General features: G+C 43.0%; 1 protein-coding gene across 1 annotated transcript in view; it reads right to left on the reverse strand.

Annotated features, from left to right (window-relative positions):
• Nucleotides 1-269: 269 nt before the first annotated feature.
• LOC135546018 (GPI ethanolamine phosphate transferase 2-like) overlaps nt 270-18,163 on the reverse strand; it is a 130,333-nt gene continuing 112,439 nt past the window's right edge. Inside the window, exon 14 of the mRNA XM_064974075.1 lies at nt 270-1,469. Coding sequence (XP_064830147.1) covers nt 1,247-1,469 — 223 coding nt within the window. The 3' untranslated portion in view covers nt 270-1,246. The remainder of the gene's footprint in view (nt 1,470-18,163) is intronic.

Raw genomic sequence — 18,163 nt, forward strand, 5'->3', positions numbered from 1 at the left:
ACAACAACACTTTAATTGTATTTCAATTTAAAATGGAATTAGTGTGTCAGGGCAAGGCCTCTGAATTGCCTCTGATTAGGTTTCACAAGTCTGGCAGAAGTCGGTAAGAAATCAAATTGTCGGTTGGCGTTACATAACCCTTTTTTAACATCAGAAATCAAATTGTCGATTGTCGTTACATAACCCTTTTTTAACATTCGAAATCAAATTGTCGATTGGAGTTACATAACCCTTTTTTAACATTAGAAATCAAATGAGCAATACAGAAATATAAGTGCAATATTGCCTCGGACACAATTTATTTATCAAAAGATAACCACTTTTAGATGGAAAATGTATATCACCTTACCCAACAACAATGAACATTTATCCCCACACAGCGGCTAAATCTAAATTCTCTTTGATTAACGGCATTCACCCAGAATCAATTCTCATCTGAATATTAGTAAAAATCCACTGTATTAACAGAGCTTTTACTGAATTTCAATATATTCCCGAGAGTAAAAAAGAAGAAGAAGATATATACATATATACCTGAAAGTAAAGTGGGAGGAAAGTATGGCTTGTTATTAACTTGGAGCAGATCTATATCAACTACAAAGGGAATCCATTCAACTCAGTTAGTTCATTGAAGAGATGGAAAATACAGACCGGTTGGAAAGCATATCGGCAAAGTCCCTGTGCTGATAATGTGGTCACTGTATTGATTAAAGTGCATGGAGGAAATACAGTATAATGCAACTGGCATAAAGCACTACAGAGAAACGGTGGTCAATAGAAGCACTTACCCGTCTACGGAAACAAAACAAATAATAACAGAAAAAAATGAAAACCTACAAATCCAATTTCAAGGGACTTACAGTATACCTTCACGATTGCGCTTTCGACACATTCAAATTAAATAATTCATTCGTTTACCTTTCATGTTCAACTCTGCTCAATAAACACCACAACAGACTTCAATAGAACCAACCAACACATCAAAATAATAATCTTACTAAATAAGTTTTGTTTGATACTATAGAGAAAATATATTGCTTTCCAAAAGGTGAATGCCGCTGTCCTAGAACTCCAGAGCAGTGGGACAGAACATTCACACCTACATTCATACCTCCGGGGTGTAGTAGGGCATCCAGAAGTCAACGACGACAGTATCAGGACCACCCATTATCATAGTATTTGCCCTTTGGCCCTTATCCTTAACCCCTCTTCCTGGAAGCTGAGAGTCCTCGGAGACGTGGGGACCCTAGGGCCTGCTGGAGCTGCGGCTCTGCTCCATGGTGGTGAAGAAGAGGCAAATTGCGGCGGTGAGCAGTGTGTGCATGGACTCATACAGCAGCTTGGGCGAGAAGACGCTCCAGATGAAGAGGTGGTAGCGCAGAGCCGTGACCAGCACCACGTAGGCTGCCGCCGGCACGGAGCGCAGCAGGGCCAAGCAGTAGCAGCCATGGCCGACCGCCACTGAGCTCCTGGAGAGAGAAGGAGAGGTAGAGGGGGATATGGGAGAGGGTGAAGAGATACAGTGGGAGAGAAGGGAGAGAAATGGACTTGAATCTCATTTGGTTGTCAGAACAATGGAAAAACAGATGCCACGAGCAGTCAAAAACCTCCACAATGTGCACCTGACAAAAATAAATAAATACTGTATGGGACAATCACAGGATTGGAGGTTCGCATCTCATAGGTCACGTTTAACACCATGTGCACGGTCAACCTCCACATCGAAAGTGCTTGATAGAAAACAAACGCTATTCTCTTAGCCTTGAGGCACATGCCTTCATCAGCATTTCTTCCTGAGGACTTGTATCTCGGCTGTCTCAATGCTTATGGTTGCCTTAGCCTATCATCGACTCTAACATGAAGGCGACCTTGGTACCTCTGAAAATAATGTGATCTAATTGTCTATTCAGATAGGGCTGGAGGGATGCCAGCACATGTAGGACGTATAGGATATGACCTTCCACGACAGCCTTTCAGACAGCCTTTCAAGGCAGATATGGTAGGATAATATCTCATTCAAAACAGTCGGAAATACAGAGAAGTGTGTACAAGCTGCTTGCTTGCACACACGGTCTCCTCGCACTCTTTTTTTCAACATTCGTTCTCTTTCACAAAAGCACACACGTGCACAAACCTGCAACCACAAACACGTGTGCACGCATACACAGGCACAAACACACACACATTCACACACCGCATCCAAAAGCTCCTACGTCTGAATAGAGCCACAGCTCATTCCATATTCAGACTGGGATACTGCAGCCATGTGATCGCAAAGCTCTGGGTGAGGAAGTTCAAGCCTGGGAAGTCATCCCTCCCAAACAAATAAAGGCACACTAAAGTGCTGCACTGAGGCAGTGGGTGGTAGTTGAAGAAAATCCTTACAGTCCCTCTCCTGAACACTATCACTACAACACTTCTACTTAGTTCACTTCCTGTTTGCTGTGGGTGTATGCCTGTCTTGAGTGTGGTAATAAAGTGTGAATTGTATCCCTGTCTCCTACTGTTCATTTTCCGTCCTTTTACTGGGACACCGGGACAGTTGCACCTACTGTATATCTAAACCGGCATATGCATGGTGGCACTCTTTTTCATTGTCTGGATAGATGCAATTGTGCTGGATTAGACCACTACTGACAGGATGCAGTTCATGCCATATGCCATATGCCATGCCCCAGACCAGGCGCACATGCCAGCGTGAATAGAAGGACTGAAGAGTCCAGCAGATCGAGGCCACGGAGAGGCCTCCCATGCGGATACTGTCCCCCTACTGCAACATTGTCGCCATCAGGGACTGCACCTCTTGTCCTCGAGTACCACAGGATCGACCAACTGTGTCCTGTGTACCAGGTATTGCAGCAGCCTCGAATGGCTTGGGGGGCTTAGCTGGTGGTCCAGTCACCACTCACGTGTCAAGTGGCAACCGGCCCGCCAGCCAGTTCAGCTGCCACCCGGACTCCAGCATGTCCAGTGGTCACAAGAGCCCCAGGAGGTTCTCCAGCCAGTGCTCTCACCAGCTTCTTGGCACGTCAGGCACACACATTCACCAGGACTCCAGTACGTCCAGACAGCTACGTAGCACCCTGCACTCCAGCAAACCATGCGGTCCCAAAGTGCCAGTCCGGCAAGCAGCTGCCAGAGTTAGAGCCAGGCCTGCCACCCAGACTGAAGCCTCGACGGGCATCCAGTCACACCCAGGCCGGCGACGGAACCAACCCAGCCTCAACAGCTCCCATAGCCAGTCCTTGAGCCAGCCAAGAAGTTGCCAGAGCCTCAACCAATCCTATCCAATGCGCTTCAGACTGTCAGTGCTTGAGCCTGCCCCACGATGAATACCGAGGCCCAAGTCTTCCAGCAGCTGGCTGAACTCCACTCCGCACCCCAGTCGGTGCCAACACAAGTAGCACCTGAGCCAGTTGAGCCGTTGTCAGTGCTGCACCCTGCCCTATGACTAGCAGAGTTCAAAGAAGCAAAGACGATACCAGAGCTGCAGCCTGACCAGCAGCAGCCAGTGAACCAACCTTATCAACCTGCAGGACCAGATTCGCAGCCACCGGTGCCCAAGCCATCCACCTCAACAGACACTCCTGCTAGTGTCTCTCCAGGACCAGACATGACCAGACTCAACTCCAGTGCTGGTCACTACACTACCCTCTGGTCTTGCAAACCTGCTTAGCCTGGATCTAGCACACAAGCCGACTCCACAGTCAGAGTCCCAGTCGGCGTCCAATCCTTCACTATCTCTCCTGTACCTGCCAGCATCAGACCAGACCCCAGCTCTTGTCCCGATGTTCAATGCCGTCCCGGAGACCAAGTCCAGCATCAACCTGGGCCCATGACCAGACCGAGCACCAGCCCTGGGTCCGATGTCTGACCCTGTCCTGGATCTGTCGGCCGACTCAGCTCCAGTCATATGTCTGCCATCCACTCCTGCCTGCTGACGCCTCAGTACCAGATTCAGTGGCAGCCCTGGATCCACTGCCTGGACCAGATGTGGACCGGCCTTGGGCTCTGGACCTGGATAACCATCCAGGCCCTGTGGGACTCTCAGCACTCTCTCCCTGTCCCTATCAAGTATGCCTAGCCTGGACATCAGCTTGGACACCTCCAGCAGCATGGACAAGGACCGTCCCATCTCCTGCTGGACTATCCGGCCTCATGGACATTATGAGCACCTTGTCCCTTACTGACCAGGGGGTGAGGGACTGACCGACACCTCTATCGGAGACCATCCCATGGTGGCACAATTATTGAGTAGTGCAATCAACTTAGGGTAGGTGTTGAATCAAAAGGTGTGTGTGGGATTGTTTGGGTGTGTGTTCGCATAATCAGTGAAAGTCCCTACACAAGCACCCCTGTAGGTGCCAACATAAATGACTGTACTCAGTAACATACACTGAATGTGTCCGTCTCTCTCTCTCTCACAAACCCTGATGAATGCACATAGTGCACACACAAACACCCTTGCATTTTTTGGGCAGAGGAAAAGTATTAAAAGTCTAGAACTGCACTGGCTGATGTTTAATCTCAAATCTCTTTAGTTCACATACCATATTGATTTATATCAACTGACATTCACATTTGTAGCATCTACTCTGACAATGACAATGCTAGATGAACAGTTAATTAATGGGTTTAGAACCTAAACATTAACAAGTACTAAATACATTTTAAACTGTGTGTCATCTGCATAGGTGTGAAAGTCGACACAATGTTCAGAAATGATTTTGCTTAGTGGGAGCCATGTATAAGGAAAGAAGTGGACCAAGAACCAGTCCCTGCGGGACATCCGTAAAATGTTGTCTCCAACACTAACAGCTTAACTACATCAGGAAGGTTGTTTGCATATACAGTACCGGTCAAAAGTTGACACCTACTCATTCAAGTTTTTTTTTCATTTTTACTTTCTTCTAAATTGTAGAATAATAGTGAACACATCAAAACGATGAAACAACACATATGGAATCATATCATGTAGTAACCAAAAAAGTGTTAAAAAAAAATCAAATTATATGTTTTATTTGGCATTATTCAAAGTAGCCACCCTTTGCCTTGATGAAAGCTTTGCACACTCTTGGAATTCTCTCAACCAGCTTCACTTAGAATACTTTTCCAACAGTCTTGAAGGAGTTTCTACATATTCTGAGCACTTGTTGGCTGATTTTCCTTCACTCTGCAGTCCAACTCATCCCAAACCATCTCGACTGTGTTGAGGTCAGGTGATTGTGGAGGCCAGGTCGTCTGATGCAGCAGTCCATCACTCTCCTTCTTGGACAATTATCCCTTAACTTCTTGCGTCGAGCAATCCCGGATCCGGGATCCTATTTATAGCCTCAAGCTCATTAGCATAACGCAACGTTAACTATTCATGAAAATCGCAAATGAAATGAAATAAATATATTTGCTCTCAAGCTTAGACTTTTATTAACAACACTGTCATCTCAGATTTTCAAAATATGCTTTTCAACCATAGCTAAACAAGCATTTGTGTAAGAGTATTGATAGCTAGCATAGCTATACGCCTAGAATTCAGCCAGCAACATTTTCACAAAAACAAGAAAAGCATTCAAATAAAATCATTTACCTTTGAAGAACTTCAGATGTTTTCAATGAGGAGACTCTCAGTTACATAGCAAATGTTCAGTTTTTCCTGAAAGATTCTTTGTGTAGGAGAAATCACTCCGTTTTGTACATCACCTTTAGGTACCAAAAAAAAATGAAAATTCAGTCATCAAAACGGCGAACTTTTTTCCAAATTAACTCCATAATATCGACTGAAACACGGCAAATGCTGTTTAGAATCAATCCTCAAGGTGTTTTTCACATATCTCCTCATTGATATATCGTTAGTGGAAGTCTACTTTCTCCTCTGAATCCCATGGAAAAATACTTGCAGCTGAAGATGACGCACCAATTTCGACGGAGGACACCGGGCGGACACCTGGCAAATGTAGTCTCTTATGGTCAATCTTCCAATGATATGCCTACAAATACGTCACAATGCTGCAGGCACCTTGGGGAAACGGCAGAAATTGTGGGCTCATTCCTGTCGCATTCACAGCCATATAAGGAGACATTGGAAAACAGAGCTTCAAAAATTTGGCTCATTTTCTGTTTGAAGTTTCATCTTGGTTTCGCCTGTAGCATCAGTTCTGGGGCACTCACAGATAATATCTTTGCAGTTTTGGAAACGTCAGAGTGTTTTCATTCCAAAGCTGTCAATTATATGCATAGTCGAGCATCTTTTTGTGACAAAATATTGTGCTTAAAACGGGCACGTTTTTTTATCCAATAATGAAATAGCGCCCCCATAGATTAAAGAGGTTAAACAGCCTGGAGATGTGTTGGGTCCTTCTTCTGTTGAAAAACAAATGATAATCCCACTAAGCGTAAACCAGATGGGATGGCGTATCGTGGCAGAATAAAAAAAAAACCCTTGCAGGAGTAGGTGTGTCTAAACTTTTGACTGGTACTGTCAAGTCAATCTGTTTTTACTTCTACACCAGAGGCATATGACAAGTTGCTGTATTGTGTGTGTAGTGTACTCTTCAGAGACAAGTGTTTCTTCATAGGAAATAAACTCCGAGATGAAATATACGCTCCAGGCACACAAGCCTCCAGGCATGTGTTAAGTGCTGCTCATGCTGCCTATGTAGCAGGTAGCATTGACTGCACTGGGAATGTGTGTCCTCAGCTGTGTCTTCTGTCCGCCAAGACTTGTTGGCTGTTTTTTCCTTTACTCTGCGGTTTGACTCATCCCAACTCATCTCAATTGGGTTGAGGTCGGGGATTGTGGAGGCCAGGTCATCTGATGCAGCAGTCCATCACTCTCCTTCTTGATAAAATAGCCCTTACACATTGTTGCGGTGCTCACTGATTCGTGTCTTAAGGCTTCTATGGGTTTTCCCTATGTAAGACAGACGACAAGAACATTTGAACATGTACATATCATTGGAGGACATGCAGGTAATTAGGCCCTTGATTTTAAATCATTGTCCTGTGCGGGGGTGGGTAAATGAGTTGCGTTTGTACATGAAGCTGCATTGAGTACATTGGACACATTTGTAATTTCCCTCCGGAACCTTGTCCAATAAAGTTTCCCTTTTCTCTGGTGGGTAATCAGATTTAACCACATTGTCTTTCACGTTTTGGGGGTCCTTTAAAGACCATATGCGTAGTATATTTAAAAATGGGTTTCAATTGTGGGTAAGTATCAATAATGTTCATTGTCATTCAGGTTATCAATGGGACGGCAGGTAGCCTAGTGGTTAGAGCGTTGGGCCAGTAACTGAAAGTTTGCTGGATCAAATCCCTGTCGTTCTGCCCCTGAACAAAGGCAGTTTAACACACTGTTCCCCGGTAGGCCGTCATTGTAAATAAGACTTTGTTCTTAAAAAATAAATACAAAAATATCAATGGGAAAAACAGCACTATTTCCTGCCTGGTTACTAATATACTAGATTAAAATTGGCAGGTGTATAGGGAGCAACCCCATTACAAAAAAACTCAGTCAATCTCAAACTGTGAAAAACCTTTTGAAAGTATATAACTGTATCAAAGTCATTGGCCTGTGATGTTTTGACAAATGATAGTCCCTTACCCAGGGAAGATGAACATGTTGGATAAGCTAATTACCGTGTCTTGCTACGTGTATGTGTGGGGACTTTGGGTGTTGCCATCTTCCTGCGTAGTCCTCTCCTGCATTTCTTGCGGGGAAGCAGGGTTGGCGGTGGTCATGATGACGGCCTATTCGATTCCCCAAAAAAGAAGGCGCTCTGGATTGGTCACTGGAGTCAGATGTGAGGGAGTTGGTTGATTGCCACATTAGTGGCCCTCTAGGATTACGGCTGGGCTGGCGTTTACCCTTCCAGCTTGCCCGTGGGGGACTGTCAATTGGCTGTCTCCGGCCATCCCTCCAGAATTACACCTTTTGCTCCGCAGTATCATGCTCAAACTTTTTCAGCTTTTTCCACTTGTCTTTGTCTCTTCCGCAAGTTTATCACAAATGTTTTCCATATTGGTCAGAATGTTCTCTCTTTTGTCCTTAAGGGTGATCTTGCTTTCTCGATCAACATTTAACTGTGTCACTTGATCTCTCGTTGTGCTCAATTGTTCTGTCACTTCGGTCGGTCACAAAAAGAGGGATTGTTCGAACCAAGAACCGGTGTTTTCTGTATCTATAATCCATTTCTGCCTTTCATTTGATTATCTTAGATAATCACTTAAGGTGACATCATGATAATATTGTTTTGTCTCATGGACATGTAGATTCTTGAGAGATGTGATAACTGAGTCTGTATTGCAATCTGTCGTTGGGCCAGTTTCATCAAAAAGCGAGTCCTTCATTTTGATCCGGGAATAATCATCTTCTGAGAACACAAATGACTTGCTTTGGCCCGCCATTTGAGAGTTTGCTATTTCAGCCATAATATCAGAAGAAAGGTGGACTTGTGAAAGGGGAGTCTCAAAAATGAGTGCTGTATGGTAGAGTGTTCATGTACAAAAGCTGAAGAACATACGCACTGTGATGGACATTTAACACATGTGCTGTTCTGATAACCAATTGCTGTGTGCATGCAAGTGACTGAACAAATCCTCACTTATCAGTATCTGCAATTTGGCAGTTCGCCCAGACATTGTTTTGAGAATGAAAGATATCTCAGTTTCAAGGTCTCAGCTTAGAGAGAAGAAGCCTTGTGAGGTACTGGTCTGTCACATGTTACAAACCAGTATTGGTCGGTCAGTGCGCTGACAATAAACAATGACTAATTTAAGATGGACTTTGAGTGTCCCTGTGTAAGAATTTCTACAAAAGCACATCCAGGTACTTTCTGCAGGTGCTGGAGTTGTTGACAAAGCCATGGAAAACAGAAAGGTGATATTTATTTACAACAACGGTTCAACCCTTAGGTCTTCATCAGGCATCCATCCATATCCCAGGTGGGGGTGGAAGGTCCTATATGTGACCCGTTTCAGGAAACTAGGCGTATGTCGCAGGTCACTACTTCACAGGAGAGGCGTTTCTACGTAAACTTATTTTTTTTAATCAAAATGTTTTTTTTTTTTGGGGGGGAGGCAGGAATGCCTTCTCGAACATGTGAACTTTCACGTGCCTTAATAACAAACTTGTATGCCATCTGTAAATATGAATAAAATATTTAAATTAGCCTAGTTGGTTAAGCCACAGAAAAATAGAAAAACCTTCCCGCTAGCCATGATTGGCTGAGATAAGGTGTGGGCTGGACATGCCGAGAGATGAGTTTGGATTGGTCTGCCAAATAGCACGCTTCTGTCTATTTGAGCTGGTCAGTAGGTAATCCTGTCTAATGCAGCTTTAATTTTTTTATTTATCACATATTAAAACTGTTGAATCTAGGGGGCACTATTTTCATTTTTGGAAAAATAACGTTCCCAAAGTAAACGGGCTATTTTGTCAGGACAAGATGCTAGAATATGCATATAATTAACAGCTTAGGATAGAAAACACTAACGTTTCCAAAACTGTAAAAATATTGTCTGAGTATAACAGAACTTATATTGCAGCGAAAGCCTGAGAAAAATCCAATCAGGAAGGGACTTTTATTTAGAAAGCTCTGCATTCCTATGCGTCCCAATTGAGCAGCGAATGAGATATCACCCAGATTCCTTTTTCTATGACTTCCCTAGTTTCAGTCTTTTATTTTGAAAAATGAGCCTGAACGTCAACATTGCGTCAGTGGTCTGCTGGAGTCTCTCAGAGTGTTTTGTGCATAAAAGACAAATGCGGCCATTGTTTCTCTCTTTCCTACTAAGAAGCCACCTGTCCCGGTTGATATATTATCAAATAGATATTTGAAAAACACCTAGAGGATTGATAATAAACAATGTTTGCCATGTTTCTGTCGATATTATGGAGCTAATTTGGAATATTTTTCGGCGTTGTCGTGACCGCAATTTCCGGTTGAATTCTCAGCCAAACGTGAGGAACTAACGGAGTAATTTCGGATACAAATATAATAATTTTGAAAAAAGGAACATTTGCTATCTAACTGGGAGTCTCGTGAGTGAAAACATCCGAAGCTCATCAAAGGTAAACGATTTAATTTGATTGCTTTTCTGATTTTCTTGAGCAGGTTGCCTGCTGCTAGCTAGGCATAATGCTATGCTAGGCTATCGATAAACTTACACAAATGCTTCTTGCTTTGGCTGTAAAGCATATTTTCAAAATATGAGATGACAGGGTGATTAACAAAAGGCTAAGCTGTGTTTTAATATATTTCACTTGTGATTTCATGAATATGAATATTTTCTAGTAATATTTGTCCGTTGCGTTATGTTAATTAGTGTCAGTTGATGGCAACGCTCCCAGTTCCGGGATGGGTAGTTCCAAGAGGATTTATTAAGACTCCACTATGCAATTATGCATTTCAATAGAACATCACTGCAACAACAACAACAACGCAGAACAACTGATGAATTTATGAAAAGCAAAATTAAATTGTTGCTAGGAGCATAGTTAGTCACCAATACTCTGGATAACATGAAAACAGCCTAACCAGCTCTGCTAGGGTGAGTGAAATGGTCAGAGTTTGGGTGGGGGCTAAAGCTTAAGATGATTCTTATGGCATTGTACACGGTCAATTTGAACCAGAGTGACTTGACACAACAACGGGCCAAGCAACGGAAACGACACAGGACGTCTAATTTAAAGAAAGGAGTTGCAGTCTGCCGTGAAGCATTCATCCGTGTATAAGGGTAAGAGTCTAGCTACAGTTTCAGATACCATACGTTTCTATTTTTGTCAGAAAGTTGTTTTCATTGCAAATCAAAGCATACTGTTAGCTAGCTAGCTGACATTAGATGGCTGGCTCGCTAGCTTACATTACGTTTATGATCTGTGTGTAGTAATGTTATCTCAGAATGCCATTTCACATTGCTAGTTATGGCCTAATATTTGCTAGCTAACTAGCTACCTTTGAACCTATTTGGTTAACTTTAGCTAGCTATGACAATCGGTTTGTATTGCTTGTACTCTATGGATTAGGATTAAGATTCAGATTCGTTGTTAAGCTACATGTCTAAAGACTCCACTACGCCGGATGATTACATGACCCATCAAGTTAGGCAGGTGTGTCTGACGGTGATTACGGCTGTCTATTGTATAATAATGACAACATAATTGTTTCTGGAATTTGTCTTTCAGCATCAGTAGAACACACCTGATTCTCTTCCACCAGTCATTCAAGGAAAATGGTCAAATGTCTCCCATCAAAAAGAGAGCTGGCCCAAGCAAGCACAGCTTACACTGAAGCATGAGGACTTGCAGCGAGTGGTGAAACGTCATTAACAACTACACAGATGATAATGCAATAGTGTTATAAGGACGCCGCCCAGGACACAAACACTTTGGTGGAAAGCTGCTGCCATCCCATGTGACAAAAGCAGCAGTGTGGCGTCTCTAGAAGGAATGGACCACTTGGTATGTAAAAGCATAAACAACACATTTTCATTATTTAAGTGACCAACATGACTGGCACTACTTTTATTGATCTGTATTTTCCAGAGGTACGTGTAGTCGGGCTGTGTGTTATCATTTTAACTTCCAGTTTCCAAGATTATGTTTCTGTATGCAGTGCTGCTGCTCTGTGAAACTTACCTGATAACTAAGTGAAACTTACCTGATAACGATGCATTACAAAATGATATCACGTTTTACATTACATTTTCTTTTCATTAACTTATCTTAATGTTCTTTTGTTGTTTGCAGGTGCACTATCCTTCTGACCCTATGCAGCCAGGTCCCATCTACTTTTTAACTCCTCGCAAGTGTGGCTTGTTTGGTGTCTGCTGTGAAGGAATACCACAACAAGTCAACTACTTGATTGATGTAGGCATGTCATCCAGCAAAGGCAGCAGCGCAGTCATCAACTACATGCACCATTTCTTCACCAACCACGGAGTTGTGGAAACACGCGTTCACCTGAATTGTGATAACTGCAGTGGCCAAAACAAGAACATGTTTGTGCTCTGGTATTGTGCCTGGCGGACCATACACATACTCCACCACAGTCTGGACCTTCACTTCCTGAGAGGCCACACCAAGTTTGCCCCCGGCTGGTGCTTCGCCCTCATCAAGCAGCACTTCAGAAAGACCGGAGTGAACACTGTCTGAGATTTATTGGTGTTGTGAAGGACAGCACTGTGACAGGGGCCAACATCCCACAGCTGGTTGGACTGGAGGATGATATGGTGCTGATGGAAAGCTATGGCTGGCAACAACACCTGACTCCGTACTTCAGGCCGCTGCCACAGTTCAAGCAGTACCAGCACTTCAGGTGAATATCCTTTTCAGTGCATTGTATGAGGTTGTTGTTCTTATCTAAACTTGGGAGATGAATTGATGTTGTGCAAGGTTGTAATGTCTTAAATTATTTTTGTTATTTCCTGTTTTACAGCTTCGATGCTCTGGAGCCTAGTGTTGTTGTCGCCAAGGAGCGTTCTCAGTGGGGACCAGGTTTCAGCTGCTGCGCAACGCTGATCCTTCCTCCCCATAGATGGTCTGCCTGTACAAGCACCACCTGGACTGGACAGAGCTAGACAAATGTATATTTTTGAGAAGATGAGGGAGTTTAGCAACGAAGAGGCTATGGGCATCACATGCCCTGCACCAAAGTCAAGGGCAGGACAGAAACAGGCTCTCCGAATGTAGATTCCCTTCTTCATGTGTGGTTCGGACGGACCAGTCATCAGTACTATCTGCAGTACCTCTATTCACATGACTCTCTCCTAACACACATACATTGCTGCTATATTATTTATTCATCCTGCTGCTTAGCCACTTTACCCCTGACTGTATGCATACAACTACTTCATCTACTACGATCGTTATTGATATTGTTTGTGTACATACTGTATTTTTACTTTATATTGACACTATCTATTTGAGATACTACTACTATACAAGTAACCTTTTGGCTGTACCGTTTACACCTTCTGTAGAGACCTGTCCACTTGGCAAGATGTGGCTGGGGATTATAGCTTTTCTTTCACATGACCCATCAATTTAGACAAGCATGTCTGGGTAAGCGTCATCTAATATTTATTAAATATTTTCTGTTTACCTGGAATGTTTTGTTATTGTAGACGACTACCACTTTTAGTCTTAATCTTTACTACACTACTCACTGTTTAGTACATGACCTCACATGTGAATCCTTAAAGAGATGGGTGGGGCTAGCTTAATAGGGCGTGAACAATGCTGAATGGGTGTAGACAAAGGACAGCTCACCAGTAGGTACCAAAATATTCAAAGACCATTTTCTCAAAAGAGAGTTTACAAGTTCGTCAACTCTCAAACCAGAATTACTTCCCCATTGTTCCTCAAATGCGGCAGGTAGCCTAGTGGTTAGAGCGTTGGGCCAGTAACAGAATCCCCTGTTCCTAGGCAGTCATTGTAAATAAGAATTTGTCCTTAACTGACTTGCCTAGTTAAATAAAGGTCAAATAAAAAAATGCAGTGTATGATATACAGTGCCTTGCGAAAGTATTCGCCCCCTTGAACTTTGCGACCTTTTGCCACATTTCAGGCTTCAAACATAAAAATATAAAACTGTATTTTTTGTGAAGAATCAACAACAAGTGGGACACAATCATGAAGTGGAACGACATTTATTGGATATTTCAAAACTTTTTTAACAATTCAAAAACTGAAAAATTGGGCGTGCAAAATTATTCAGCCCCCTTAAGTTAATACTTTGTAGCGCCACCTTTTGCTGCGATTAAAGCTGTAAGTCGCTTGGGGTATGTCTCTATCAGTTTTGCACATCGAGAGACCGAAATTGTTTCCCATTCCTCCTTGCAAAACAGCTCGAGCTCAGTGAGGTTGGATGGAGAGCATTTGTGAACAGCAGTTTTCAGTTCTTTCCACAGATTCTCGATTGGATTCAGGTCTGGACTTTGACTTGGCCATTCTAACACCTGGATATGTTTATTTTTGAACCATTCCATTGTAGATTTGCTTTATGTTTTGGATCATTGTCTTGTTGGAAGACAAATCTCCGTCCCAGTCTCAGGTCTTTTGCAGACTCCATAAGGGTTTCTTCCAGAATGGTCCTGTATTTGGCTCCATCCATCTACCCATAAATTTTAACCATCTTCCCTGTCCCTGCTGAAGAAAAGCAGGCCCAAACCATGATGCTGCCACCACCATGTTTGACAGTGGGGATGGTGTGTTCAGGGTGATGAGCTATGTTGCTTTTACTCCAAACATAACATTTTGCATTGTTGCCAAAAAGTTCAATTTTGGTTTCATCTGACCAGAGCACCTTCTTCCACATGTTTGGTGTGTCTCCCAGATGGCTTGTGGCAAACTTTAAACAACACTTTTTATGGAGATCTTTAAGAAATGGCTTTCTTGCTGCCACATTCCATAAAGGCCAAATTTGTGCAATATACGACTGATTGTTGTCCTATGGACAGAGTCTCCCACCTCAGCTGTAGATCTCTGCAGTTCATCCAGAGTGATCATGGGCCTCTTGGCTGCATCTCTGATCAGTCTTCTCCTTGTATGAGCTGAAAGTTTAGAGGGACGGCCAGGTCTTGGTAGATTTGCAGTGGTCTGATACTCCTTCCATTTCAATATTATCGCTTGCACAGTGCTCCTTGGGATGTTTAAAGCTTGGGAAATCTTTCTGTATCCAAATCCGGCTTTAAACTTCTTCACAACAGTATCTCGGACCTGCCTGGTGTGTTCCTTGTTCTTCATGATGCTCTCTGCGCTTTTAACGGACCTCTGAGACTATCACAGTGCAGGTGCATTTATATGGAGACTTGATTACACACAGGTGGATTGTATTTATCATCATTAGTCATTTAGGTCAACATTGGATCATTCAGAGATCCTCACTGAACTTCTGGAGAGTTTTTGCTGCACTGAAAGTAAAGGGGCTGAATAATTTTGCACGCCCAATATTTCAGTTTTTGATTTGTTAAAAAAGTTTGAAATAGGCAATAAATGTCGTTCCACTTCATGATTGTGTCCCACTTGTTGTTGATTCTTCACAAAAATGTGCATGTGTCTGCTCAAACGGTCAGAAACAGACTCCATGAGGGTGGTATGAGGGCCTGACGTCCACAGGTGGGGGTTGTGCTTACAGTCCAACACCGTGCAGGACGTTTGGCATTTGCCAGAGAACACTGGCGCCCTGTGCTCGCCACTGGCGCCCTGTGCTCTTCACAGATGAAAGCAGGTTCTCACTGAGCACATGTGACAGACGTGACAGAGTCTGGAGACACCGTGGAGAATGTTCTGCTGCCTGCAACATCCTCCAGCATGACTGGTTTGGCGGTGGGTTAGTCATGGTGTGGGGTGGCATTTCTTTGGGGGGCCGCACAGCCCTCCATGTGCTCGCCAGAGGTAGCCTGACTGCCATTAGGTACCGAGATGAGATCTTCAGACCCCTTGTGAGACCATATGCTGGTGCGGTTGGCCCTGGTTTCCTCCTAATGCAAGACAATGCTAGACCTCATGTGACTGGAGTGTGTCAGCAGTTCCTGCAAGAGGAAGACATTGATGCTATGGACTGGCCCGCCCGTTCCCCAGACCTGAATCCAATTGAGCACATCTGGGACATCATGTCATCCACCAACGCCACGTTGCACCACAGACTGTCCAGGAAGATGCTTTAGTCCAGGTCTGGGAGGAGATCTCTCAGGAGACCATCCGTCACCTCATCAGGAGCATGCCCAGGTGTTGTAGGTAGGCCATACAGGCACGTGGAGGCCACACACACTACTGAGCCTAATTTTGACTTGTTTTAAGGACATTACATCAAAGTTCGATCAGCCTGTAGTGTGGTTTTCCACTTTAATTTTGAGTGTGACTCCAAATCCAGACCTCCATGGGTTGATAAATTTGATTTCCATTGATCATTTTTGTGTGATATTGTTGTCAACACATTCAACTATGTAAAGAAAAAAGTATTTAATAAGTATGTTTCATTCTTTCAGATCTAGGATCTAGGATGTGTTATTTTAGTGTTCCCTCTATACATCCCCATTCCTATGCCGCAGGAGACATCTGCCTTGCATCTGGAAAATCAGGTATCTGTTAACACTAGAAATTAATGGCATTTCAGCCTATAAGTACCTGCTAGAAAAAGTTGCCGGGCATCCCCTTTAGCATGCGCGTCAGATGCATATCAACCTGCAAGATGCGCAAACATAAGCACCAAGGCTGGATAAATAGTGCATCAACAATTGTAAAAGGATGAATTGCAATTATTAGTGGAAATATATCCATCTAAAAATACAACTAAAATAGTTAAGATATACCAAACATATCCTTGAGTCTAACTCCACAAAGTCCTAGTGAAAAATGTAAGCCTATAGCCTATTTTGGTTTTCCTTATCATAAAAACACTACAGTGTAATCCATTTGATCAAGTTCATTTGTAGATTCAAACAGTGACGACATTCATTCAGTGAGGAGAGTGACGCATGGGTACCAATGCCCTTTGGCACATTTGTCTAACTTAAAACAATTCTGATAACTGAGCAATGCAATGCAAAATATAAATATTTAGGAAAAATCAGGGAAGGACGGAGGGCATTGCAATTTTTGGGGCTTTTTTTTTTTTTAACAAAATCAAAATGTCGGTGGCTGTTGGCCTAAGACAGTTCTAGTGTTAATGTCATGTCCTAGGCAAAGGTTTCTACCTGAAGCTACCTGAAGAGGTAGTAATTGAAGGGCATCCCCTCTTTGGAAACAAGATCAGGCATTAGTAATGCGCTTCCAAGCCTGTCCCATATCCTCTCCCTCTCACTTTACTTCACGCCCTCCTTTTGGGCTGTCTTTAGTATTCATCTGGTGCGCTACCTCTATCCTGACCCTATCCTGTAGGGAGCAGGATTAAAGAGGGATGACTGCTTGTAAAGGAGTGTGGGATACAGGATTTGCGTTAAGGGATACCACCTCTAGATGTCTGGAGCTAAAGAAGTTGAATTTACTGATCTTTTGAGAGCTGGCCCCTTTTGACACTCAGAAACACAGCCCTGGCAATGTGTTTGCACCATCTATTTTCCAATTGGGTGCAGTCTGCACAGATTTGACAAGGACATATAGTGCCTTCAGAAAGTATTCACACCCCTTGACTTTTTTCACATTTTGTTGTGCTACAGCCTGAATTTAAAATGGATGAAATATAGCTTTTTCTTTATCACTGGCCTACGCACAATACCCCACAATATCAAAGTGGAATTGTGTTTTCCATTTTTTTTTAAAGTAATTAATAAAACATTTAAAGCTGAAATGTGTTGTGTCAATCAGTATTCATCAAGTCTAAATAAATTCAGGATTAAAAACTTGCTGAACACAGTGGTGGCTGCATCATGTTATGGGTATGCTTGTAATTGTTAAAAGGACTGGGGAGTTTTTCAGGAGAATAAAAAAAATGGAATGGATCTAAGCACAGACAAAATTGTGCTTAGATCCAAAGGAATTCAGTCTGATTCAGTCTGCTTTCCACCAGAAACTAGGAGATTCATTCCCTTTTAAGCAGGACAATAACCTAGAACACAAGGTCAACTCTACTTGAAAATCTATGGCAAGACCTGAAAATGGTTGTCTAGCAATGATTTGACAATCAATTTGGCAGAGCTTGAAGAATTTAGAAAATAATAATGGGAAAACAATCCAGTTGTGGAAAGCTCTTAGAGACTTACCCAGAAAGACTCACAGCTGTAATCGCTGTCAAAGGTGCTTCTACAAAGTATTGACTCAGGGGTGTGAATACTTATGTAAATTAAATATTTCTCGATTTCACTTTCAATAAATTTGCAAACATTTCTAAAAACCTGTTTTCACTTTGTCATTTTGGGGTATTGTGTGTAGATGGGTGAGAAGAAAATCAAATAAACCCATTCTGCATTCAGGCTGTCACCCAACAAAATGTCTAATAAGTCAAGGGGTATGAATACTTCCTGTATGTGTGTGTGTCCTCTTTCCCCTCTCCAAGACGACGGCTCCTGGAGGGAGGATCAACTCAGCAGCCATCGTTTTCATCAATTATTGAAAGGCTGGTGTGCGTTGAGAGAAGGAGGCCCCCATGTTGGACTGGGCTTTACACTCTGCTTTGATTGCGGTATGAAGCTAGTTATCACTCAGCCTAATTGGAATTAGATGCCA

Source organism: Oncorhynchus masou, chromosome 9 (genome assembly GCF_036934945.1).
Source record: "Oncorhynchus masou masou isolate Uvic2021 chromosome 9, UVic_Omas_1.1, whole genome shotgun sequence".
Lineage (NCBI taxonomy): Eukaryota > Metazoa > Chordata > Actinopteri > Salmoniformes > Salmonidae > Oncorhynchus > Oncorhynchus masou.